The 27,698-nt window shown below is 38.8% G+C and overlaps 1 protein-coding gene across 3 annotated transcripts in view; it reads right to left on the reverse strand.

Annotated features, from left to right (window-relative positions):
• SHROOM3 (shroom family member 3) overlaps positions 1-27,698 on the reverse strand; it is a 320,350-nt gene that overhangs the window by 259,158 nt on the left and 33,494 nt on the right. The window contains exon 1 of one of the 3 annotated variants that reach the window (XM_045473674.1): positions 9,912-10,060. The exons of the other annotated variants lie outside the window; for them this stretch is intronic. Coding sequence (XP_045329630.1) covers positions 9,912-9,920 — 9 coding nt within the window. The 5' untranslated portion in view covers positions 9,921-10,060. Of the gene's footprint in view, positions 1-9,911; positions 10,061-27,698 lie in introns of those variants that run through there. 3 annotated transcript variants of the gene reach the window in all.

A 27,698-nucleotide genomic window follows, 5' to 3' on the forward strand; every position in this document is an offset into this window, starting at 1 on the left:
TGTAGTGGTGATGTATGGATGCTATTTCAATGATTTTAAATTAAGAGTACTGAGGGAGAATATTCTTCTAGGGAGGATGTTTCAGACTTTGGGAATGGGGGAATATTGTGTGTGTGATTTGGAAAAAAAAGCATGATCAACTCTTCATTTGAGAAATTGGTTATTATTTCTATAATACAAATATTAAACAAAGGTGTGAGGGATTTTTATGTTTACCAAAAAGGCAGAAGTTTTAAAAACTGAGAAATCTTGTTCATTTAAACCCATTTGGGGCTGTACAAAATATTTTCTATTATAAAACATCAAGGTCTCTGAACGTTCATCTCCTCCTTCCATGTTTACAGCCACTTCCTTGGTTCAAGTCCATGTTTATCCACTATCTGTTTCTGGGGTTTTATAAATGGGGGCATAGTCTAGCCCAGGGAAAAGGCTGTAGTATTGGGTTCTAGAGGTGTGTCAAAACAGAAGTGGACAGGGGCACCTAGGTTGGCTCAGTTGGTTAAGTATCTGACTTCAGCTCAAGTCATGATCTTGCAGTTCATGAGTTCAAGCCCTGCGTTGGGCTCTGTACTGACAGCTTGGAGCCTGGAGCCTTCTTCAGATTCTGTGTCTCCTTCTCTTTCTGCTCTTCCCCTGCTCTCACTCTGTCTCTCTCTCCCTCGAAATAAATAAACATTAAAAAAAAACCACAGAAGTGGACATTTTGAGAGATGCAGAAAAAACATTTTATGAAAGTTTGCACCCACGCTTGGTTTTAAACAAAATCTTAGGAAATTAGGAATAGAAGGGTACATCTTTAAATTAGTAAAAGATATCTACAAAAATCCTTCTACAAATATACTTTATTTAACTTACAAGGTAAAGGGTCAACATACAAAAAATGAATTAAATGCTACACATTAGCAACAACAACAACAAAAAAAAACCAGAAAACAAAAATTTTTAAATAGTACCATTTACCAAAGCAAATCAAACACCTGGGAATAAATCTAATAAAATATGTATAAGACCTTTCTGCTGGCTATTACAAAATATTATTGGGCAAAATTAAAGAAGACCTAAATAAGTAAAAAGATAAACGATGTTCATGGATTGAAAGACTCAATACTGTTAAGATGTTAATTTCTGTTAAGATGTTAATTTCTCTAGAATAAATGTATAGATTCATCACAGGATTAATCAAAATTCAAGCATTTCTTTGTGGAAATTGACAAGCTGATTCTAAAATGCTTCTGAAAACACAAAGGACCAAGAATAGCTGAGGCAACCTTAAAGAAGAACAAAGGTGGATGACTTCCACTTCCAGACGTCAAGACTTGTTATAAAACTATAATAATCAAGGTTGTGCAATATTGGCACAAGGTTAGAAAAGCTGACCAATGGAGTAGAATGCAGAGAGCAAAAATAGAAGCTCAGATATACAGTTACCTGATTTATGAAAAGGTGACATTGCAGTAAACCAAGAGAGAGGGTTTTGGGTTCACTGAATAACCATATAAGAAAAAGTATCAGGATTCTAATCTCACACCACACACAAAAATCGATTTCAGATGAATTACAGATCCAAATGTGAAAGATAAAACCATACAGCTTTTAGAAGAAAGCATAGGAAAACGTCTATGTTAGGGTAGCAAACATATCTTTAAAAACTATAAAAAGCAGTAAGCATAAGAATACAAATTTTTAAATTAGAGTATATTAAAATTAAGAACATCTGTTCACCAAAATATATTATTACAAGAATCAAAAGGTTAAGTCTCAGATTAAAGGACATTTGCAACATTTGTCTTTGACAAAGTATTTGTACCCATAATATATAATTAACTTTCACAAATCAATAAGAAAAAGACACTATATCAAAATAAAAAGCTTGTGTACAACAAAGGAAACAATCAATAAAATTAAAAGACAACCTACTAAATGGAAGAAGGTATTTGCAAATGACATATCTGATAAAGTGTCAGTCTCCAAAATATATAAAGAACTTACACAACTCAATACCAAAAAACCACAAATAATCCAATGAAAAAAATGGGTAGAAGACATGAACAGACATTTCTCCAAAGAAGACATACAGTTGGCCAACAGACACGTGAAAGATGCTCAACATCACTCATTAACAGGGAAATGCAAATCAAAACCACAAAGAGATATCATTTCACACCTGTCAGAATGGCTGAAAACAAAAACACAAAAAGCAAGTGTTGGTGAGAATGTGGAAAAAAAGGAACCCTCGTGCACTGTTGGTGGGAATGCAAATTTGTGGAGCCACTGTGGAAAAGAGTATGGAGATTCCTCAAAAAGTTAAAAATACAATTCCCATATGATCCAGTAATTGTACTACTGGGTATTTATCCAAAGAATATGAAAACACAAGTTCAAAAGGTTATGCACCCCTATGTTTATTGCAGCATTATTTACAATAGCCAAATTATGGAGGCAGCCCAAGTGTCCATTGTTTGAGGAATGGATAAAGAAGATGTTGTGTACACACACACACACACACACACACACACACACACACACAGAGAGAGAGAGAGAGAGAGAGAGAGAGAGAGAGGAATATTACTTAGCCATAAAAAAGAATGAAATCTTGCCATTTGCAACAACACAGATGGATCTAGAAGGTATAATGCTAAGCAAAATAAGTCAGTCAGAGAAAGGCAAATACCATATGATTTCATTCACATGTGGAATTTAAGAAACAAAACAAGTGAACAAAGGGGAAAAAAAGAGAGAGAGAGAGAAACCAAACCAAGAAATAGACTCTTAACTATAAAGAACAAACTGAGGGAAGCGGGTGAGGGGATGGGTAAAATAGGTGATGGGGATTAAGAGTACACTTATGATGAACACTGAGTGATGTATAGAATTGTTGAATCACTATACAGTACACTTGAAACTAATATAACACTGTATGTTCACTATACTGGAATCAAAATTTAAAAAATAAGAAAAGACAGGAAACCCAACTTAAAATGGCAAAAGACTTGGACACTTCACCAAAGATAGCCAAATGGCCAATAAACACATGAAAAGGTGTCCAACTTCTTTCGCTGTCAGAGAAATGCAAATTAAAACCACAATGAGACACCACTTTATACTCACTAGAATGGCTAAAGTAAAAAAGACCAAGCATTGGCAAGGGTGTGAAGCAACTAGAACTCTCATACTCTACTAGTAGGAGTATAGATTGTTATAACCGTTCTTCACAAAGATGTGGATGGAGTTTAACAACAATAACTAGGGATGGTGAAGAGCCCTGGGGCCAGAAATATCTTCCTCAGGGCAAGGATAAGGAGAGGGAATGGTTGTGAAACACAGTGAGGCCTGTAGCTCTAGGAGAGGCTGGTCAACAGGAGCCATGGCGTTCAATAGAGGAATGCAGCCCCAGTAAACCTAAGGCCCACTTTCCAATTTCCCATCCACTATTGCAACTAGAAACCAGAGGGCAAGAGATCAGGCTGCTAGAGTCCATACAGCTCAGCTTCTTGGGGCCCAGAGCAGGGTGAAGGGAAAAGTGTGGATCTGGAGGCACAAAAAGAAAGTCAAAACTTGTTTTAGGGACACCTGGGTGGCTCAGTCAGTTAAGCCTCCCACTCTTGGTTTCGGCTTAGGTCATGATCTCGCAGTTTTGTGAGTTTGAGCCCCACATTGGGCTCTGTGCAGGCAGCACAGAGCCTGCTTGGGATTCTCTCTCTCTCTCTCTCTCTCTCTCTCTCTCTCTTTCTCTCATCTTCTCTCTCTGCTCATTCCCCACTCACACTGTCTCTGTCTCTCTCAAAATAAATAAACTTAAAAAAAAACTTGTTTTAGGGGTGCCTGCGTGGCTCAGTCAGTTAAGTGGCTGACTTTGGCTCAGGTCATGATCTCACAGTTCGGCTCTGTGCTGACAGCTCAGAGCCTGGAGCCTGCTCCAGATTCTGTGTCTCCCTCTCTCTCTGCCCCTCCCCGGCTCATTCTCTCTCTCTCAAAAATAAATAAACATTCAAAATTTTTAAGAAAAAACTTGTTTTAAAATAACAAAAAACTTTTGCCAGAAATGTCAAAACTGGAGCATGGACTCTGGAGTCAGAGTCCATTGGACCTGGGCCCAAGTTTGGCTCTGTTACAAACCAGCCAAGAGGTCTTTAGGCTATACACTTAACCTCTCTCTGCGTCAGTTCTTCATCTGTAAAATGGGGATAATAATAATAATCTACCTCATAGAATTGTATAATAAGCAAAAGAAGGAATATAGGAGAAGAATTTAGCACACAAGTGTTTCATAAGTGATGGGTACTATCTTTAAATTTAAGTGTCCCCCTTTACATATTCTATTCTCATTTAATGAGTTTATTGAATCTAAATATGTCCTATATTTGTGCCTATGAGTAAGAAGCTCCTTTCAATAGAAGTGTTCACCAATCTCTTTTCTAGAACCTTCCAAAAAGCCTCTCAAATTTGACTTTCTCCATCAAGACTTCCCTGAGCCCTCATCCAGAAGAAGACTTTTCTGTGCATTTAGAGGCCAATGTCCATTCCTCTCTAGTGGCACTTACCACAGTCCTTACTGAAATACAGCCCAATATACACATGTCTATTCTCACTTCCTTAAGAGCAGGAGCCATACCTAAATCTTAATTATTTTGGAGTTAACTATAGTGCCTCACAAAATACTCGATATATAAATGTTTCTTATCGTGAATTATATTGGAATTTTTGTGTATTGAATATTACTTGAAGCAGGTTTACCATCGGTTGACATTTCTAAATTCTATAGTTATACTGAGTATTTGTTGAGAGAATTTCCATTCTGTTCCATCACTGGCAGCAAAAAGGAGCTAATCATAATGCTATTTACTGACCATCTTCTCTGTGCCAGGGCTTTACATATTATGTCACGTAATGTTCACAACCAGCCCTTGAGGTAGGGACAGATGAGGGAAATAAGGATCAGAGAGATAATATGATTTGCCCAAGGCCACAGCATCTAATTAAACCTCCACAAAGTTCTCTACCCAGACCTCCACAAAGCCTATATTATTTCCACGATGTCATGTGACTTCACACACTTAGTGTAGACTGATGGCAGGTATGAACAGGAACTTCTGGCCTTTACTTGTTTCCTTCATTTGTACAATGAGGGAGAACCAGATGCACTCTGTTCTAAAATGTATGATTTTAAAGAAGTAGCTTTGTGTGTTCATATCATGTGCCTGTGTTGATTACTGCTGGGGACATTTCTTTCTTCATAAAATTGGTTAGAAAATACAGGTGTTCTCAGTTTCCATCACAAATGGGAGAGGCGGGTTTGGTGAAACTGCCTTCTATGGGACTCAAATTTCCCTTTCCTCAGTTTCTGGGTTAGAGTGAAGTCAACAAAAGTGTGATTTGTGTTTGCATAAAACCAGAACACAAAAGAAAAGGTTTGGGCATTATTGAGTATTCCCATACTGAAAGGGCAAAGTTCACTTTCCGTAGCAAATCTCTTTATTCAGCAAATATGCCTTTTATCCACTGGTGATATCCCAAATCTCTCTAGCTTTCCCACTATCTTTGGGAGATAGGCAGAAACCCAGCCACCATTTCGTTAAAATAGAATATATTTGATGATTAAGGGAGTGGAGTCAAGGTAGCATTAATTAACCATGAAATTTGTGAACTCCATATTTGTGATTCATAAAGAAAGAGAAAGTAAACCGGTCCTCCTGATACATTGCCTAAGAGAGGAAGATCCCTCCTTCATCCTCTCTCTCCTACAATCTATCCATCTATCCATCCATCCCTCCACCCATCTCTATATCCATCCATCTATCTTCCTTGAGCTATCTACCCATCTGAACATCAGACCACCTCAGGAAAAGTAGGCATACAGCATTGACATTGCACTTAGGACAAAGTGGTTACCCCTACGTGTGGGAACTCTTTGGGAACCAAAAGTACAAGCTCTCCATCTGTCAACATGAAATAAAAAGCTGCCCAAAGAAGAATCCTATCTCTGATCATATAAAACTAGATTTTTCTACCTCACAACCAGAAAAAACAAACCTGCATGGCTAGAGTCAAGAGAATAAACTAGAATTCACACAATGGGAAAGGACTGAAGACTTCAGATCACCTCACCTCACTCAAAACCCTCCAATGGTTCCCCATCCCACTCAGAGGAAGAGCCAAAGTCCTCACCTTGGTCAAGGGTCCCAACATGACATGGCTGCCCCCTACCATCCCCCTTGCTTCCTCTGCCCTAGCTCCTCAGAGCCTTTTTCCTGACCTTCTGACATGTGTGCCATGCCTCTATAGGACCCTGGGACTAGCAGTACCCTCTGCCTTGTATATTCTTTCCTTTCATATCCCCATGGTCTACTGTCTTACCTCCTTGTTATTCTATTACTATTTCATTGATTTTCACTCTATTCTCTATTACTACCTTTCCTACTTCTTTGAGATAATAAATTATTGTTTAAGCCATTAAATGTGGGAAGTAGTTGTTACTTAGCAATAGATTACTGAAACACAAAGGAAAACAGTTTCTCTCCACATGAGCTATTTTAAGAGGTTCTGAGAGAACAGTTTTAGTAAGCCCAGACATACTGCTGAGGTTAAGAATTGTTAATGTGTCCAGGGGGCCTGGGTGGCTCAGTTAGTTAAGCATCTGACTTCAGCTCAGGTCATGATCTCACAGTTTGAGGGCTCGAGCCCCATGTTGAGTCCCATGCTGAGTTCCTACAGCTCTGAGGCTGGAGCCTCCTTCAGATTCTGTGTCTCCCTCTGTCTCTCTCCCTGCCCCGCTCGTGCTTTATCTCTCTCTCTTAAAAATAAGTAAACATTAAAAAAATTTTTTAAAAATCGTTAAGGTGTTTGGCTGATATGCTGTAAAATCAGAACTTATACCATGTTAAAGTGAATAAAAATGTGTTTTGCTCAGAGAGTTGAAATGACTTGTCCAAGATCACATAGCCAAGTAGGAATAGATCTAGAGATACAGCTGGTGTTTTCCTAACTCTCAGTTCACTGTACACTTATTTACTTGTTCTACAAATATTTACTGAGCACATTCTTTATTTAAGACACTATGTCATGGGCTAGGGATACAGAGATGGTCCTTGTCCTTGGAGAGAGTACATTTCATCAGATGAGATAGACCTTAAGCAATGAATTACTTAATTGTGTTTGTTTAATTACAACTGGTATTAAGAGTCATGGGGGGAATAGGGTGCTTTAAGAGTATTTGATGGAGGGAGGGGATCCTGAAATAATCTGGAGAGAACAAAACAGTTAAGCTAAATCCAAAGGATGAGTAAGAATTAACTAAATGTGGAACTAGAGTGTATTATACTAAGTGAAATCAGTCAGAGAAAGACAAATATATGATTTCATTCATATGTGGAATTTAAGAAACACAGCAGATGAACATAGGGGAAGGAAAGGAAAAATAAGATTAAAACACGGAGGGAGGAAAACCACAAGAGACTCTTAAATACAGAGAACAAACTGAAGGTTGATAGAGGGGAGGTGGGTGGGGGGATGGGCTAAATGGTTGATGGGCATTAAGGAGGGCACTTGTTGTGATAAGCACTGGGTGTGGTATGTAAGTGATAAATCGCTGGGTTCTACCCCTGAAACCAATACTACCCTGATGTTAACTAATTTGAATTTAAATAAATAAAGTAAAAAAAAAATAAAGTAAAAAAATGAAAAGAATTAACTGAATGAAGAAGGGAATGGGGAACATTCTAGGCAGAAGTAAAAGCATGTATCTTTTCCACAACATCAGTGGCTTCTTCTACAATATGGTGTTCTTTATTCTTCGATGCCTGGGTCAGCAAGATAATTAGGAGACAACATAAGAGGAAATATATATATATATATATATATATATATATATATATATATATATATATATATAATTATATATGGAGATATATATGGAGAGAGAAAGAGATCAAATAAGAGTGAAACTCTCCTGAGAGATTTAACAAGAAAGTAACTAGTCCAGGAGAACATGTAATACCATGAAAACTGAAAGATGGGAATATTCAAGCTGTTAACAAGTGGTTTGGGATATATACAACCAACAAAAAGGGTCTCACCAGAAAATCCTGTACCTCCAATAATTTGTCTTTGCCCACTGCTTTCATTAGAAACACCTACTGCACAATGGGTCAGATACAGAGAGTGATGGCATCTTTTGGGGCTGGGGGTAGGTTAGAGCTACATGTTCAACGTGATTTCTCAGGTCACAACCACTTTTCATGGCTGACAATGTCTGTGAAGACGGACCATCCAACTCCCTAAAACTTTAGTGCTTTGACTTCCTCATCCCAGAATCTTCCCCTCCACTTGATTCAGACACCTGTGTTCATGACATATCCTAGACCTATCAACAGGCAGAAATGCTCTCACCCTCAAATCTTAAATGCTTACACTCCAAACTCTGAACAAACCTTCCCAGTCTCCCAACCTTGCCACAGGTTCTCTGTGTTGTGCTCGCCACACATTTTCTCCTACCTTAACAACATGTTTGGTCCGTTGCCACCTGCATTTTGTTTCAAACTGTTTGTTCCTTCCTACCTTCAAGTCCTTGCCCATCATGCCTGGTGCCTTGTCTTCCTATGGCATTCATCTGTCAGGACTACAACCTTGTGCCATCTACTTCTGTTTTATATCCAGGCTGCTGAGCGCTGAAGGAAATGATACCAATACACATTGGTGCGATATCATGGTCTCTCAACTAAGTTGACAACCAACACTGCTCCTATTCCCCTGAACCACACACTCCCCACATCAGATGTTCACACTGATCTTGTCCACTATCTCTCTTCCATCAGAAAAAAAGATAAATAAAAGCTCACAACACCAGAAGTACATCAACTTTCTGCTCCTCTACCATCAGATGAGGTTGCCTAGAAACAGAGCCCGAAACAGGGATTCATGTGTGAGTGATTTGCTGAAAGGTGTTCTTGGGAGAAACCTGTATAGAAGTGACAGGGGCAGCTGACGTCTAGCCTCTCAGCCTGATCCCACAGGATCTCTGAAGCATGAAAAACAGCACAAGCACAGAGTTGTCCACTTGGAGGCAAGAGGGACAGATTTTTCAATCAGTCATTGGCTATCAGCCATCCCCAGAGGATGGTATGTAACCTGTAGGTGTTTTCTGCTTTCAGCAGAGGACAAGTTTCTATGAAAGAGTACAGCTAGGAACCCTAGCAGCCCATAGAACAACGGCTCAGGGTTAGCAACACCACTCAACCAAGGGGACCTGGGCATAGCACCAACAGCAGCTCTCACAGCAAACCCACAACCTTATTTACATGAACAATCTCTCTCTCTCTCTCTCTCTCTCTCTCTCTCTCTCTCTCTCTCCCTCTCCCTCTCTCTCTCCCTCTCCCTCTCTTGTTGCTGAATTCCTCAGTATCTCCCACCCCACAACAAGCTCCTAACCCAGCGTGAATGATCACTGCAGCAGTCATTATACTGTAGTTTAACCATCAGCTTACTTTCTTTCTAAACTCCCACGCAGTGGGGGCCATTCATTCTTGTCAGGATCCCTGGTGCCTAGCACATAGAAGAAACTTGTTCTGAATATTTTTGACTCATTATGGTTCTAGAAACAGGAATTTCAGGTCAGTTAGGCAAGAATTTATCAAAAAGAGAAGACCCTTTCACCCTTTGAATCAGCTTGCAGAAATGACAAGCTTAAGCAGCCCCTTTAGAACTGGTTTTGATGGATGACCTCCACTGGCCAAATCCCACATCTCGCACATCCGAGTGTCAAAGGCTACAACATGAGGACCACAGAGAGCGCCACACAGAAGGCACCACAGAGCCCTCCTGCTACTCATCTCCAGATAAATGACCAAAAATTCAGGGTGTGTGGCTGCACTCGAGTTGCCAGGATTGGGGAGCATCCCTTATCATTGGGCACCTACCTTAACCATTCCTCATGCCATGTGTGTGTCACTATCCGCACTTTCTTTTCCCCGTTCATCCTCTTGCTGCTTTCAGCCTAAGGGCCTTGTGCCCTGAAGTGTTCACCATCTGGGAGATGCCTCCCCCATTTCTCCAGCTCCACCGTCCTCTCACTTTGTGGGAAAGTACAATTGCCTAATCCACAGGTGTTGGGTGATCTTGTTTGACAAACAGGAACAAACCAGCAGTACACAATGTTGATTCTGCCTCTTACGGGCCACAGGCAGCCAGCTACAGGGTGAAAACCCAAGTGCCGTGTGGTCCCTCCATTTCTTGTAAAGACTCAGGCTTTTCACTTCCTTAAAGACATGCCATGTGGGTAGAGAGTGTACAGCTGAACGTGACAACTGAATGATGAGCATAAATCAAATCTGGAAAGGCCTGGAAATTTGGAAAAGAGCTTGAGAGATTTGGCAATCATTTTTTCTATTGAGAAAGAGCTAGTCCACAGCAGGGAGGGGGAAATCAATCTGGGGCACACACCATGAGAAATCAATTTAATGAGGGAGGGGGCAGTGAGCATGGAGAATGAGAAAACAAACAAGGGCCAACATACTCATTTCAAAATTCAGAACAAGCACCATAAATGGATATTAGGACTACAGCCTATGATAAAAAGTTAATTATTTTCATTTTTGTTAAAGCCATTTTGGGTAATAAAAAGGAAAGGGGTAGAAGAGAAGTTCAAGGGTAAGTAGAACTTACCTTTGTACCTCAGTCTTCATACCCCTCACCCCTGGCTGAACCCTCTCAGCCCCCTGATGGGACATGAGATCTATCAAACCTACAGAATCCTCCAGTAGCTTTCCCTCTACCCTTTCTTGAGCAACTTGGGCAAATGCCATTACATCAGTTATTTCCCCCAGAATTAGCATTGCTAGATTTAGCAAATACAAATATAGAACTCCCAGTTAAATTTGAATTTCAGGGGCGTATGGGTGGCTCAGTCAGTTGAGCGTTTGACTTCGGCTCAGGTCATGATCTCACAGTTCATGAGATCAAGCCCCGCATTGGGCTCTATGCTGACAGCTCAGAGCCTGGTGCCTACTTTGTATTCTATCTCTCTCTCTCTCTCTGCCCCTCTTCCACTTGCACTCTGTCTCTGTCTCTCAAAAATGAATAAAGGTTGAAAAAAAAATTTTAATTGAATTTCAAATAGATAATGAATAATTTTTTAGCATAAATATGCCCCATGCAGTTCTTGGGATATATTTATACTAAAATAATAATGATAATAATAATAATAATAATAATAATAATAATAATAATCTTATTTACCTGAAATTGAAACTTAATTAGGTATCTTGGATTTTATCCAGCATCTCCACCCAGAATCCCACCATCAGAACTAAATCTCATTGAAATTATAACACTAGTAAGATTTGTATTTGTTTTTAGCATGTTCTCTGAGAGGAGTATAGGGAAGACCTACCTACACCTTGCAACAGCCTCCACATAGAACATGGGAATCTGAGCCAAAACTCTAAGGTCAAGTGGATAAGATTGTACACATGATATAGTCAAATATTTTCACTGACAAATATAGAAATGTGAAAACAATAGGTGGCTTTCCCTGGTGCCACTTATTAATACGAAGTTAGGATGGGAGGCTATATAGGATGTTTCTTTTTTTTCTTCCTCTCTTACCAGAATTTTCTTATTATAAACTTTATAAATGGCACACAAAGTTTTAGGAGCCACATGGTGAAACGGGTACGGAATTCTAAAATAATTTTGTAAATAAAAAAAAAAATCAAGTGAGTAAAAGGAAGCATATAATGAAGAAAGTGTTGAATTTTGTGAAATCAAACGTGGTAATGTACCTTTTGAATCTCACTTTTAAATTCCACAATCAATTACTTTTCAATCAATCCGTCATTCAGACCTTCAGAATGCACGCTTGCCCCAGTTCAACAGCTCTGCAAAGCAGGCCAATTCTTGCGAGCACATCCATCACTGGGCTAAACGTGCCTCCCAGCCAGAAGACACTAGCAAATTCAACGAAGGTAGGAGGAAGCAACTGAAAAGAGCAGCCGTTTTGGAAGAAGAAAATTCTTCCTTTGCCTCGTGTGTATCTAAGAGCTGTGGAAATGCTTCAGATTTACTAATGAGCCCTGTTGCCATTTCAGAAGCATATTGCAACACTAGAACCTGACAGGGACTTTCACCTCATAGCAAACTGGGTTGAAGATCAGGGCCAGGATGTTTGACCTTTAGAGACTTTTGTTAAAAAGCCTTCATTTTCTAGAAATGGTATCCGAAGTGCATTCTCCTTTTTAGGAACTCGCTTTCTTTGTAGGCTTCAGTAGACAATTCTGATGATCATTCCCCACATGGTGTTTTTCCAAAATTAGTGTCTACATCAGTTTGGATGTTCTGGCTACAAATAGCAGAATATCCATCTAAAAATGGCTTGGACAATGGAGGGTTTGTTTTTGTCACATGACACGTCAAGAGTTAGATGGTCCCAGTGTTGCTCAGGAGCTCCCTAATGTCAGGGCTCTGAGTTAATGCCCAGTCTTGGCCCATGCCTCAAAACTACAAGATGGCTGCAGCTGCTCCCTGGGTAATACAAGTGCATTTGAAATGCAAAGCAGAAAGATATTTTTCTTACTGGACTTTTTATCATTAGAGAGAATTTTTTTCCTGAAAATCCCCAACAGGTATCCACTTGTGTCTCATGACCAGAGCTAGGTCATAGGCAAGGGAATCTAGGAAAGCAAGAATCCAGAATTTCTAGCTTCTGCATTAGTGACATGAAGTTCTCCAAAAGCAAGGAGAGAGAGAGCTGCCAGGCTGCTCACGGACTGGTACACATTGCACATTAGTGCCCTGCCATCATCACAGGCCCAAACCATCACCACAGGCTTTTGCCCTTCCAACTGTCTTTATCTCTTGATTTCCCTATATCCATTCATGACGCCAGCAATCTTTCTGTCACTACTCTGGAGACCTCAGATTACTCTTAGACCCCTTCCCTTCCCTCATTCCTATAACCAACCAGTCTCCATGTCTCAGAATCATTTATCCCTTCTCAAGGGGTCTTCTCTCCCTCCTCTCCTTTTGGTTCTAATCTACCATATTAATTTGGACCCTTATCACTTCACAGCCAGACTAAAGTGCAAAAGCCACCAAGCCATTCTGCCCTCAGCCCAGATGCCACTTTTTCATGTTTCCCATCCAGAACGTTTTCAAGGATTCCACCATTAACCACAGAAGATATTTAAAACCCTTTAGCCTAGTCCTTAAGATCAGCCACAATGGACAGCAGTGACTAAGAAAGCAGACCTTGTGGTTAAATGACTTGTATGATATTTGGCTACTAACTTAACTCTCCAAGACTCAGTTTACCCATTCATAAAATGGAGGTGAGAATACAGAGCACACATGGAAAGTGTCAATAAATGGTAATTATGATTTCTGCTGTTCTTGTTATTAAGCAGCAGGCACTCTACTATGAATTAGGATGTATGGGTGGCTAATAGACACGTTGAGCCTGTCCTCAATGGGCCGATTTCAATTGCTGAAATAAAATCCAACTATTCCACTGGCTGAATGCACCTCCAACCCACCACCGAATATCCATTTTATAAACTGATTCTTTGTCTTTATCTACTTGATCAAGGCGAGTCCCAAGGGTAGAATCATTTTTGGCTATGCTTATTCTCCAAGAAAGCTTCCTTCAAGATCCTGAAACCTCATTTTGTCTTCAAGAAGACCTTCATTTGCTCTGAGATCATAAACCCTGGTTCACGTCTTGACTCACTCTTTCAAAGAATACTCTATTTCCAGAAGCTCTTAACAGTATTTATTTATCTTCATTTGACATCTTTGCAACTGCAAAAAGTAGAAATTAAGGTGTGGATCTTCTTTGTCTCTGTAAATTTTAAGTACTAGAGATTAAAGGCCACACCAGGGATTAAGGAGACACACAAATTACATTCTTCTCGCTTGGCTATGGTCTTGGGAGTTTGCTTTTTCATCTTCAAATTTTTACTTCTCTTAATTTGACTCTTTTGCCACTTTCTGCAAATCAGCCATTAATAAAAGACAATATTGTATACTAGAGCACTCATCCTCTGTTAAGAAAAAAAAATAATAAAGGGCATATGTTAAAGATAAGCAAGATCTGTACCCGGCTAATCGTTTCTAGCCAGAAAAGAATTCCATGTAGTTAATGCTTCTGTTGCCCTCTGAAATTATCCCAGCAGTAAAACGCCAGGACAATGCCTCAGTTCACCAGTTCATTTTGGCAAAGTGCTGGCAGGGAACTGAGCCCTGTACTCCTTCCCTCCTCCAGAATTCTGGCCAGAGTCAGGCATGAGAGTTTCTCCATGATTCCAGTCTGTGCAGCAACACTTAATGGTTAGGTGTACCAGCTCCGGAAATAGACCACCTGGGTTCAAATCATGGCTGTGTGACCTTCAGCAAGATCCTTAAGTTCTCTGTGCCTGACCTTTCCCCTCTAAACTGAGGATAAAAATTGACTGGCCTCATAGGATTGCTGTGAGAATCATGTGAGTGAATACATGTAACATGCTTAGGGCACTGCCTGACATGTGATTAAGAGCTATGTAAGAGTGAGCTCTTGTCATTACTAATACCCTTTCCCTTGGCTTGGCCACCTGTCAACAGTCTTGACGGCTTACTGGAATACTTCCTAAACATTCCCCCAAAGCGCTCTATTCAAAACCTCAGGCCAGCCTATGAATCAACCAATTTCATTCTGTGGAAAAGAGTCCAAGAAGAATAAATGGGGAATGCTGGATACGGTGGGGCTAATGCTTTATCGGCTTCTTAAGAAATGTGGCCAGGCTAATGCTTTATCAGGTTCTTAAGAAATCTGGACAATAGAAATGCAAACTGCTTTGCTTAAAGGGGAGTCCATATTTTATTCCTCTCCAATGAAACAATGTTCTCCTTAAAAGTCAAACAGCATCCCTCTCATTGCCTACTCGTTGTAGGCTCCTACTCAAATATACATGCCACAAGAAAACTGGTAATGTCTGCACAGTTCGAATAGCTTTGGCTCATTAACAAATCAGACTCTTGACAAGTCCATTAATCCTAGGATCTCAACTCCAAGGTCATGTTCACTTTACAAAATCATAACCAGAGCACCTATGTATAAAGTCACTCTTATGATACAAATATGGTCTATTTTTAAAAATCTTTCTAGTGGTCCTTATTCTCACTTAGCAACGTTCTTTTTTTTTAAAAAAAAATCAATGCTATAATTTATACACTATACCAGTCAAGCCAGATTTGTCTCCCATACTGTAAGTTTTTTGTTGTTGTTGTTTTGTTTTAACTGTCTTCAATAATACCTCTAATAAATAGCACAATACTGGAAACTTCCTAAGAAGAGGTTGAAAAGCAGTTTGCAACTTCTCCATAGTTTGAGGATAAACACAATTTACAGGGCACATAAAAAACATGATGACACACATAGTAAAAGTTCTTTTCGCCAAAAGACTATATAAATACTTTGACTGAATTATCTGTGTTTCAGGTTTCCTAGCTCAGTAAATGACACTAATGAAAAGCAAAAGGACCAAAAGAAAGAAGGATGGCAAGCAACTAAGAAGGCAAAGACCCTGGAATAATCTGAAATCGACTGCATCCATCCTTTGAGAGTTGAGTAATGGAAACAGGGAACCTCTGTTTCCACTCTACAGTTCCACTTCTTAGTGAATACTGTCTGTGTTCCAAGTCCAGTAGCAAAATAATAAATCAGAGTGAATTCAATGCAAGTATGACCCTGTTCGAAGAGACTGCACATTTAGTACAATTCAGTTTTCTGTGGTTCACCTACTAGTTCACAACATGGGTTGGGGTGGAAGGTGGGTCCAGGACCATGAACTACCAGCCAAGCCAGATACATACCATTGATAAGATGACTTTTAATATGATAGTAAAGGAGATATTTGTAAATTGAAAATTACTTTTCTTGGGGGGTGGGAGAATGGGTAAATAGGTGATGGGGATTAAGGAGAGCCCTTGTCGTGAGGAGCACTGGGTGATGAACAGAATTGTTGAATCGCTATATTGTACACCTGAAACTAATATAACACTATATGTTAACTAACTGGAATCAAAATAAAAACTTTTTTAAAATTACCTTTCTTCCCAGCAATCCTACTCCTGGGTACATATCCAAGGGAATTGAAAATATATGTCCACACAAACACTGTGTATGTGAATGTTCATAACAGCATTTTTCATAACAGCCAAAGGTAGAAATAACTCAGATATCCACTAACTGATAAATGGAAAACTAAAATGTGGTACAGCCACATAATGGAATATAATTTGGCAATAAAAAGAAATGAAAACATTATGCTAATAGGCCAGTCACAAAAGGCCACACAATGTATGATTCCATTTTATGAAATGTCCAAAGTACGTAAATCTATAGGGACAGAAAGAAAGTAGATGAGTGCCTATCAGCAGCTGGGTAAACAGAGAACAGAGAATGACTGTTAATGGGTATGGGTTTTTTGAGGGGGAGGAGGAATAATAAAATGATTAAAAACTGATTGTGGTGATAGTTGAATTACTCCATAAATATACTAAAACCCATTAAATTGTACAGTTTAAATGGGTGAATTTTGTGATAAGTGAATTATATTTCAATAAAATGTTTTTTTAAGTTTCTTTTCTCCCATTCTTCACCAAATAAATATTTATTAAGTAGTTAGTCAGTACAAGTTACAGGGTTACTAGTAACGTATAGAAGATCCACAGTAGACCTTTGTCTTTTCACAAGGGATATTTCTGGAAACATTTCCAAATCATCAAATAAATGATTACCAGTAGGGCTGAGACATTGCACAACGATAGAATGTGTCACTCATTTTGGAATCTACGTGCATGATATTTCTAGGAGTCATACAGAGCAAAATCTAATGGCCATACAGGGTGGTCCTGGCTACCTTTAAGAGACCAGCATGTGGCTTTCTTTCCTAGAACCCCCTCCCCATCACCACCAGGGAACCAGTTCTTTTTCTTTTTCCTTTTTTTTTTTTTTTTTTTTGACTTCACAAGAATTACTGAATATGTGCTGATGAATTGGGATATGGATAGTTGCTCACCCAAGCTATATGGTTTATTGCCAGCACACAACAAGGATCTACAAGGAAAAGTTCCACGATCAACTCTACTGCTTTGACCCCACCTCATTCAAATGTTTATGAAGGAGGTTCCAGTCCATCGTGAAGTTACAAATTGTCAATCTTATCAGTAGCCAAATAATCTTTCTCTGCCTATTTGAAACATCCTTTCCAAAATATACTAATTGCCACCCTCTGTCTACTCTGGCCTTTTGAACTACTAAATATACAACTTTCTGAGCTTTTGACATAAATATAGTCAGCAATGCAAATACTTATGCTTTATCAATCAAACTTGGTTTGTGTTCACTTCCATTCCAACCAGCAGTGATGCAAGGTGTTGATCTCTCAGCAATTGGCGATTCACACATACCCTCTTCTGTATGTCAGACAGAGTGGAAAGCAGCAAGTCACATCTATAACATTCCTTTTGTGTTTGCTCAAGTGGTAGGAAAGCAGAAAAAAACATGAATGACCCAACTGAGACCATAGTAATATCTATGCAAATGAATCATATGACCATGTGGGACTAATTCCCCAAAACCATTTATTCTATTTGGTTTAAAAAAAAATCATTTAATTATTATGATACATTTCAGACATATAAGGTTTAAAAATAATAAACACCCCTCTGTCTATTACCACCGTCCATAAGCAATAGATACAATTGAAGCCCTGATCACATTGTTCTCTTTTGTGTTTATTCCGTTTATTATGACTTGGGAAAAGACAAAAAGGTGACGCATAAATCCTTTTCAGGAACCGCAGAACAAAACATGGGTCACAGCCAAGCCAATGTTCGTAAAGATGCTGCCTTGTATAATCTGATATAAAGGATTTATCTGACCAAAGCTAATTCCACTCCCCCAAGCCCATTCTGCCAGGATGTCTCAAATAATCATTACTAAAGCATCAAAGCCTTACCCAGGTATAGCCAGCAGATGGGTTCATGAAACTGTCATAAATGGCTACATCTCTATAAATATTTATTTCTGGAATAAAATCTCCCAAACGACTAAACATATAACTCTTCCCTCATAAATGTTCTATCAGTTTTTGTATTTATATTAGGGAAAAAATACTCAATTAGGAGTTTATCTACTTTAGAAACCTTCTTACCCACTCTAGCCAAAGAGAGGTTTAAATCCTCCTTTTCACCCAGAAATTTAAAAAAAAAAAAAAAAAAGCCCAGGGTCCAGGCTACTTTCAGACAGCTGGTAGCAGTGAGAGGCAGGAAGGTGGGGACATAAGGTAGGGGGTACAAGACATGGCTGCCCCCCAATTTGACATCTCAACTCCTGAATCCAGAGAACACAGGACATTGAAACAATATGGGCAGAGGACTAGGATAGGTTTCCTATATGATCTGAGAAGGGAATGAGTTTTTTGATTATCTAATATTTACTGTGAATCTGTGCATCGCATTGGATTGCATCTCCTAAGAGAAACTAGAGTGAACAAACACAGGAAGGTGAAATTCTGGTTAGCAGAGTAGAGAAGGGCCGAGGGCTTCAGTGTGCTCTCCGTTTGATAAGCCTGGCTGGGCAGCGTGAGTACTTGAGTCTGAGAGAGGAAAGTGCGGGAGGAGGAGGGGAGAGCGACAAAGGACTGGCTTGCCCTGGCCATTTTCTCAGATGTCAGGCCCACCACCCAGGCTCTGATACTTAGATTGTAATCACAGCCCTCCTACTTTCTGCTCACAGATGTTGAGTCTCTGAGTCACTACATCTCAACCACATTTTCGCAATCTGAGTAAAATCCCTGGTATTAGAAAGAAAGAAAAATTGAAAGCCTGTTTCCTGCTGAACCATAACCAACCCTCTCAAGACCTATTTTTTAGTTTGCTTTTTATTTTGTGTCTTCTTTCTATATTCCCTGTTCATAATGAGCTTCGTCCCTCCTTTGATATAAAGGAAAATGATAACTAAAGGTTATGCACAGAAAAAGAACCATCCTGCACACTTCATGTGTTGTTTATCAAGCATTTATGTCTCACTGTTTTCTGAAAACAAGTATAGATTACTTTATAAGAGAAAAATTGTATGTACATATACTCACAAATATATCAATCAGGTAAACCTTACAAACATATATGTGATAAAGTAGAAAGAAAAAAATCATGACAATGATTTAAAAATTTAAAAATTATTACAGTCACTGTAACTAAGCATTAAGAATGGTTTTGAGCCTCCAGACAATTCAGGCAAAACCAGAAAAAGGACAAGTTACATGTCATCTTGCTGCAAGGGCAATCGTCTGAGTCTCCCTCAGGAGGGGGGTGGGGCGTCTATCCTTTTCTCTTTCTACACATCAAGTTAAATCAAATATTACTTAGTTTCAGAAATGTTGCCTCTAGTGTCTCAGTCTTATTTCAGTCATATGAACTAGATAAGATACATTGCATGAACATTATCTTGTGTCTTTAATCCTTACTTATTTCTTCAAATTCATAGGAGCTCCAGACTCACAGAGATTGTAGCCAAACCTATCCTAGCTCGCCGGCACTCATGCACATCATAGAAACCCATAGCACATTCCCAGAGGCATTATCTTAATGCAATAGGTTATACATGGGGGATTAAGAGATGAAAGGAGAGGCTACATATCCTAATTCTTAATCTTTTGCTATTTCTGCTTAAGGGAAACAAAGACATTTCAGTGGACCAAAGGAAAAGAGATTTATACATGACAAGTATCTAAGACAGGACAAAATGTTATATGGTCAAATCTTTTGAGAGTAAGTACAGTTGATAAGCAAATAGGCCCATGGACTTATTTGCAGCTCTTCTTTAACTATGAAACAGAAAAAAATAGGACCCAGCTAAAAAACCCAATGTCTAGAGATGAATTGGATTTCGTTGCCACTAAGCTGGTTTACAAGAAAAGCAGTAATCTGATGCTTGGAGGCCACGGGCTCCTTAATAATGGATGGATCAGCATTTAGAAAACTATAGAAAACAGATCCTTCAGTGTTTAGTGGAGGTCATCTAATTGAAGCAAATGGCTTTGGGAGTCTAGGAAAAGAGTAGAGAGATCATCTCCCCTCGTGTATGAAACACACATGACTCTCTAACCTAATTAGGTAACTGACTCTTTCAAAACAAAGTTTCCAAATTACTCTAAAAAATGGCTGCCTCCAGGGGCGTCTGGGTGGCTCAGTCGGTTAAGCCTCCGACTTCGGCTCAGATCATGATCTTGCCGTTTAGGAGTTCCAGCCCCGCGTCGGGCTTTGTACTGACAGATCAGAGCCTGGAGCCTGCTTTGGATTCTGTATCTCGCTCTCTCTGTGCCCCTTCCCTGCTTGTTCTCTGTCTCTCCCTGTCTCTCAAAAGTAAATAAACATTAAAATTTTTTTTTAAATGGCTACCTCCAGATTGAGATCTTAGAGTCCCCAATGAAGTTTTATTTCCCCCATATGCCAGTCCTCAGCACACGGCCTGACGTGTAGAAATATTCTGCTGGCACAGCTGGTCTAAGATTGTTTTGTATGCTCCTGCATTTCACCAGGTTTAAATAAAATAAAATACGTAGTAATACAGGCAAGATTGTTTCATGTGATTTCTGTAACAAGGAGATTTTTTTTTTGAAACAGTATTGTTTTGTGATTAAACCATATGGATCTCGAGGAATATTGTAGGAAATACCACGAGAATTCACTACTGAATGCTTTTTCATTCATTGTATTTTTTTCTCCACCTTAGAGTATTAGATTAAAGAAGGCTGAGGTGAACAGTGAATTTCCAGTGAACATATTTTGGTGAACCTGTCCTTCTGAAAGAACTGCATTGAGAAAGTTAAATACTATGTATAAATTCCAGTGATTTGCTTTGGATTCCTTAACGTTCTATTTCGGTTTGTAGTTCTTAACCCAAAAAGCCAATATTTGTTTTATAAGCTTTTGAAATGTCCAATAAACATATATTCAAAAAGCAATATGGAAAACAGATTTTATATATCTTCTGCCTTCAATATTTTGTTTTAAAGTAGGTATACTTATTAGAGCTTCCAAATACTAATTTGATATATCTAAAAATTCTGTAAATAGTAACTCTTCCATTAAAGTAGAAATTGACTATGGTAAAATACAGAGTAAAAAAGTCCTTTATCTCTGACCCAGGAATTTTGTGTCTTCTACGAGTAACTATGAATCTGTGGCAGGTTCTTTGTTAGCTTGTTAATAGGGTAAATTCCCCTACTCTTCACAGTCCCTGACAACTCTCATTGAATTATTATAATAGAAGTGTCTTGTTGAGACATGGACTGATAACACTCATGTTTCTCTTCTCCTATTTTCCAAATCAGGGATGTGCATTAGTGAACATGACAAAAATCTTACTTTTATCTTCTATCACTTTCCTATGAAAAAAAGTCATACCTATATATGTCCATAATGCTTTACATTCTTTTTTTTAAATTTACTTATTTTTGAAAGAGATAGAGACAGCATGAGTGGGGAAGGGGCAGAGAGAGGGGGAGAGAGAGATTCCTAAGCAGGCCCTGAGCTGTCCATGCAGAGCTGGATACGGGGCTTGAACTCACAAAACCATGAAATCATGATCTGAGCTGAAGTTGGACGCTTAACTGACTGAGCCACCCAGGCACCCCCATAATGCTTTACATTCTTATGAAGGTTTATATAATTCAATTTGCCAGGCTGATATAATTAACTCCTTTGGGGGAAAATTTCCAAAATCACATACATTCCTTAACATAGAACCAACCTGCCAAGTACAAAATCACCTGTACTCTCTGGAACAAGGCCAAGGAAAGATTCAGAGATGATGATAAAAATGATGCTGGACTAAATTTCCTGAACCATTCTCTAATCACATGACTTACTTTCTCAATAACATTTAATGGTTCTCCATAGCCAGCTGTCCAGCCATCTTTTTATAATTTGATACCCATTTATATATTTTGTTTACCAATTTATATTTTCAATTTTATTTCCTATTACTTTCTTCATACACTGTACAATTTAATCAAATATAGCCATTCAAAGTACGAAATTGTCCCATACTTTAAATTTTATTTTGAGATATAATTCACCTACCATGATATTCACCTTATTAGACTATACAAGCCAGTGGTTTTAGTATATTCACAGTTTTTCAACCATTACCATTATCTAATTCCATAACATTTTTATCACCCCAAAAAGAATTTCTGTTCGTTAGTAGTCACTCTCTAACCCACCCCCGCCCCCATTCTCTGCTCCCCACAGCCACTGGCAACTTTGTTGTTTCTATGGATTTGACTGTTCTGGGCATTGCATACAACTGGAATCGTACAACATGGGGTCTTTTGTGACTGGCTTCTTTCACTTAGCATAATGTTTTCAAGATTTATCAGTGACGCAGCAGGAGTCAGTATCTCATTCTTTTATATGATTGAATAATATTCCATTGTATGGATACCATATTTTGTTTATCCATCAGTTGACGAACATTTAGGGGTTTTTCCCCCCACTTTCTGACTATGCTGAACAGTCCTGCTATAAACATTCATGTTTTCATGTACAAGATTTTGTTTGGACATATGTTTTCATTTTCTTGGGCATATACCTAGGAGTGGAGTTTCTGGGTTGTGCAGTAACTTTATGTTTAACTTTTTGAGGAACTATGCAATCGTTTTCCAAAGTGGCTATACCATTTTACATTCCCACTAGCAATGCATGAAAGTTTCAACTTCTCCATATCCTTGTCAACCCTTGCGATTGTCTTTTTCATCACAGCCATCCTAGTGGATGGGAGGTAGCACCTCTTGTGATTTGTAATTTTGATATGCATCTCTCTGATGACAGAGGATGTTGAGCATCTTTTCATGTGTTTGTTGGCCATTTGCACATCTTTTTTTGAGAAATGTCTATTGAAGTCTTGTGTTCATTTTTTTTTTTCAACGTTTATTTATTTTTGGGACAGAGAGAGACAGAGCATGAACGGGGGAGGGGCAGAGAGAGAGGGAGACACAGAATCGGAAACAGGCTCCAGGCTCTGAGCCATCAGCCCAGAGCCTGACGCGGGGCTCGAACTCACGGACCGCGAGATCATGACCCGGCTGAAGTCGGACGCTTAACCAACTGCGCCACCCAGGCGCCCCTCTTGTGTTCATTTTTAATGGCATTGTCTGTTTTTGTTGTTGAGTTTTAATAGGTGGTTTTCTTCTTTTATTATTTTAGCTTTATTGAGGTATTATTGATGAATATAATGGTTCTTTATATATTCTACATAATAGACCCTATCAAATGTGTGATTTGCAAATATCTATCCCATTTTGTGGGCTGTCTTCTGAAACAAGTTTTTAATTTTGATGAAGCCAATTTATCTAATTTTTTTCCTTTGGTTGCTTGTGTTTTGTATGCCCTAGCTGAGAAACTATTCCCTAATTCAAAGTCAGAAATATCCCATAACTTTTAAAATTGAGATATAGTTCACATACCATTCTTAAATAATTTTTTATTATGACTGTAACAAGTACACCAAAAAGTACACACAACATAATTGCATAACTTAATTTATTATTATAGAACTACCATCCGGGTCAAGAAACAGAATGTTGCCAGATCCCGAGCAGGCTTCCTCCAGTATTCCATCACTCCTTCCCAATTATAATACCGTCTCACCTCCATGACAAGACTGTGGTTTTTGAAGGCAAGTCCCAAATTAGATCCTTTTTTCTTTACTTGAACAGTGTTTATTACATTAGAATGAATTAACAAAGAACGGAAATTAACTTTGCCATTTAATTGTATCTCCTATAATTTTTGACTGGTGAAGAATTTTAAATTACTACACAAGGCTGTGTTTCTCAATCTGTTTTTGTTTTTTTCTTGTTTTTCCCCAATCTATCTTAGGTACATGACACATTTTGATCAGTTAATGATTTACTGTAGAAAAGGGAAAGAAAATAATAGTATTAATAATAAAATACCTAATAGTTATTGCATGCTTACTGTATGCGTGAAACTCTGCCAAGCATTATGTCAGTCAGTCATCACAATGCCCTTAATGAGATGTCTATTTTTATCACTTCCTGTATCTGCTCCCCACCCCTATCCTTTAATTTTTACCAACAGAAGTACTAAGGCTTGACAAGGCTAAGTAACACGTCCCAGATCACATAACCAACAAACAGCAGCGACAGGATGCAAAACTGGGCAATCTGACTCCAGAGACTACATGACACAATCCTCAACTCTTCCCAGATCATTCTGACGCCCAAAGTACCTGAGAGCTGTCCTTAAATCTGGTTAGGAAAAAAAGATGCTCACTAAATCCCTGGTATCTTTCCCAGATGTTCTTTCAAATGTACAGAGCCTTGAAACAGTATGTGCTCAATAAACAGTGTTTATTACAACACATTTTCTTATTATTGGATGTTGGACCCATTCCTGATGCATTCATGTGTCACTCTCTGAACAGAAAACTGTATCTGTGAGTATTAGGACTGAATAAGGCCTCTCTTTGGGTAACATTCCAACTGTCCCTGTTTTTTTAGATTTGCAGTATAAGGGAAAGTATGTGGTCATAAAGAAAGAAGGAAGTGGTACTTACAAAAGTTAACTATCTTCAGGTAACCTTAGGGCTGTGTGATTCTTTAAAAAGATACCCATATCAGATTAAGGGTCACTCAGAGGTGCTTTCTTTGGTCAAGACCTTAATGGTTCTCTTTTGATATGAGGATAAGTGACATTTCATAAGAAAAATGTAGCTGGATATTATAAAGTAGTGCATGTGTGCACACGCATGCACGCACGCGTGCGCACACACACACACACACACACCTGTTATCTCTTCCCTTTAAAAAGACACAGACAGAGCACAAGATGGGAACTTGATTGATATCCTTGGCAAATTTTTGAGCCAGGTTTTAATGAGAATATAACCAAGACTTAACTGAAGAACTCTCCACTATCCTCACTGCTTTCTGTTTATGGCCCTACTGACAGGCTGTCACCTGATCATAGGGTATTTGTCTCATTTACAGCACACAGAAGTGAATGTATTAGATGAATTAAATTCTGCTTGAAATGTGGCATGCTAAATTGCCCGTGGCTGGCTTGGTGGCAGTACTCTAACAAAATAATGAATTCAGTGTAAGCCTAGAGAACACGTCCTTGGCAAAAAGCTTCTTGGCATTTTTAGCCTCATTCATTAAGTGGGGATACATTATCCAAGAGCTTTATTAGCAGTTGAAGGTGGGAAGAATCTATTAGGTCACGCAATTATCCCTTTATAGCCAGGTCAGTCCTGTTCCAATGACTGTTCTACACAATGTGGCAATCCAATCTCTCTTCTCAGCGTCGTGAAAAACTCTCAGTCAACAAAGATGATTTTTTATTACACCTTACCTTTATACATCACTTTTTCTTTTTATCTTTATGTTTTTCTTTTTTTTTTTTTTTTTTTAAATTTTTTTTTTTTCAACGTTTATTTATTTTTGGGACAGAGAGAGACAGAGCATGAACGGGGGAGGGGCAGAGAGAGAGGGAGACACAGAATCGGAAACAGGCTCCAGGCTCCGAGCCATCAGCCCAGAGCCCGACGCGGGGCTCGAACTCACGGACCGCGAGATCGTGACCTGGCTGAAGTCGGGCGCTTAACCGACTGCGCCACCCAGGCGCCCCTATCTTTATGTTTTTCTTAATACTTATTCTGCCATCTAGAAGTGTTCCTTTATCTGTGGTTAATTTTATTGTAGCTTCAACAGTAACTCACTTTCCAAGTACTGTATGAAAAGGAGGGTTCCACAGAGTAGAGTGAATAACATTTTCTATCTCTTAGGAACTGGCTTTCAAGTATCTAGTGCTTTGTGGTTTCAAAGCATTTTCACACACAAAAACTCATTTGATCCTCACAGAAACCCTATGGGGTAGATAGAGAGACACGGTATAGTTAGTGGCTCTTAGTCTAGGGTCAAATGACTGAGTCTTTAGGTCACTTCAACTGCAAAATGGGGTTTATAATAGGACTTCATAGGTGTGCTGTAAAGAAGAAATGAATTAACACCTATAGAACATTAAGCTTGGGCACACGTTAAATACTACTTGAGAGTTAGCTATACTTTTTGTTTTAAAAATGTCGCTAAATCTTCCCTGTCAATGATAAGTAAAGCTTTAAGTGAGAACTTTTCAAGAATTTTACCAGACCAGATAGGATTCAGATGACCCATTCTTGACATTTTTCACCTTAAATCTCAATCTTCCTTTCTATAAAGCTCCATATCTTCACCTGTCCATTGTCTCGTCTTAGTTTCAAGTGTGCAGCGTAGTTATTCGACATGTTTATACGTTATGCTATGCTCTCCACAAGTGTGACTACCATCTTTCACCATACAACATTATTACAATACTATTGACTATATTCCCTATGCTGTACCTCTTATTCCCATGACTTATTCATTTCATAACTGGAAGCCTGTATCTCCCACTCCCCTTCACCCATTTTGCGCATTCCCCGACTCTTCCTCCCCTCTGGCAACCATCTGTTTGTTCTCCGTACTTACAGGTCTTTTTCAGTTTTTTGTTTGTGTGTTTGTTTTGTTCCTTAGATTCCACACCTAAGTGAAATCATACAGTATTTCTCTTTCTCTGTCTGATTTATTTTACTTCACATAATACCCTTTAGGTCCATCCATGTTGCCTCAAATGGCATGATCTCATTCTTTTTTATGGCTGAGTAGTATTCCACCATATATATATATACCACATCTTCTTTATCCATTCATCAATCAATGGACACTTGGGGTTGCTTCCATAAATTGGCTATTGTAGATAATGCTTCTAAAAACACTGGGGTGCATATATCTTTTTTAATTAATATTTTTGTTTTCTTTGAGTAAATATCCAGTCAGTGCTGGAATTCCTGGGTCACATGATATCTCTATTTTTATTTTTTTTGAGGGACTTCCATGTTTTCCTCAGTGGCTGAACCAGTTTACATTCTCACCAACAGTGTACAAGTGTTCCATGTCCTCACCAACGCTTGTTATTTTTTGTCTTTTTGATTCTAGCCATTCAGACAGGTGTAAAATGAGATTATGGATTTTTTTAAGTTTTATTTATCTTGAAAGGAATGGGGAGGAGGGGCATAGAGAGAGGGAGGGAGAGAGAGAATCCCAAGCAGGCTATGCACTGTCAGCACAGAGCCCGACCTGGGGCTCGAACTCACGAACTGTGAGATCATGACCTGAGCCAAAGTCGGACACTTAACTGACTGAGTCACCCAGATGCCCCAAAATTATGGTTTTGATTTGCATTTCCCTGATGATGAATGATACTAAACTTCTTTTCACGTGCCTGGTTGGCATCTCTATATGTCTTCTTTGGAAAAATGTCCATTCAGGTCCTCTATTTTTTCAGTTGTATTATTAGGGTTTTGTTTGTTTGTTGCTGTTGAGTTGTATTACTTCTTTATATATTTTGAATATTAATCCCTTATTGGATATATCATTTGCAAATATATTCTCCCACTCATCGGTTGACATTTTGTTTTGTTGATGAGTTATTTCACTGTACAAAATCTTTTTATTTGGTGTAGTTCCAATAGTTTATTTTTGCTTTTGTTTTCCTTGCCTTAAGAGATATATCTAGAAAAAAATATTGCTATGGCTGATGCCAAAGAAATTATTGTCTAT

The sequence above is a fragment of the Leopardus geoffroyi genome, chromosome B1, assembly GCF_018350155.1.
Source record: "Leopardus geoffroyi isolate Oge1 chromosome B1, O.geoffroyi_Oge1_pat1.0, whole genome shotgun sequence".
NCBI classification, from domain to species: Eukaryota; Metazoa; Chordata; class Mammalia; order Carnivora; family Felidae; genus Leopardus; species Leopardus geoffroyi.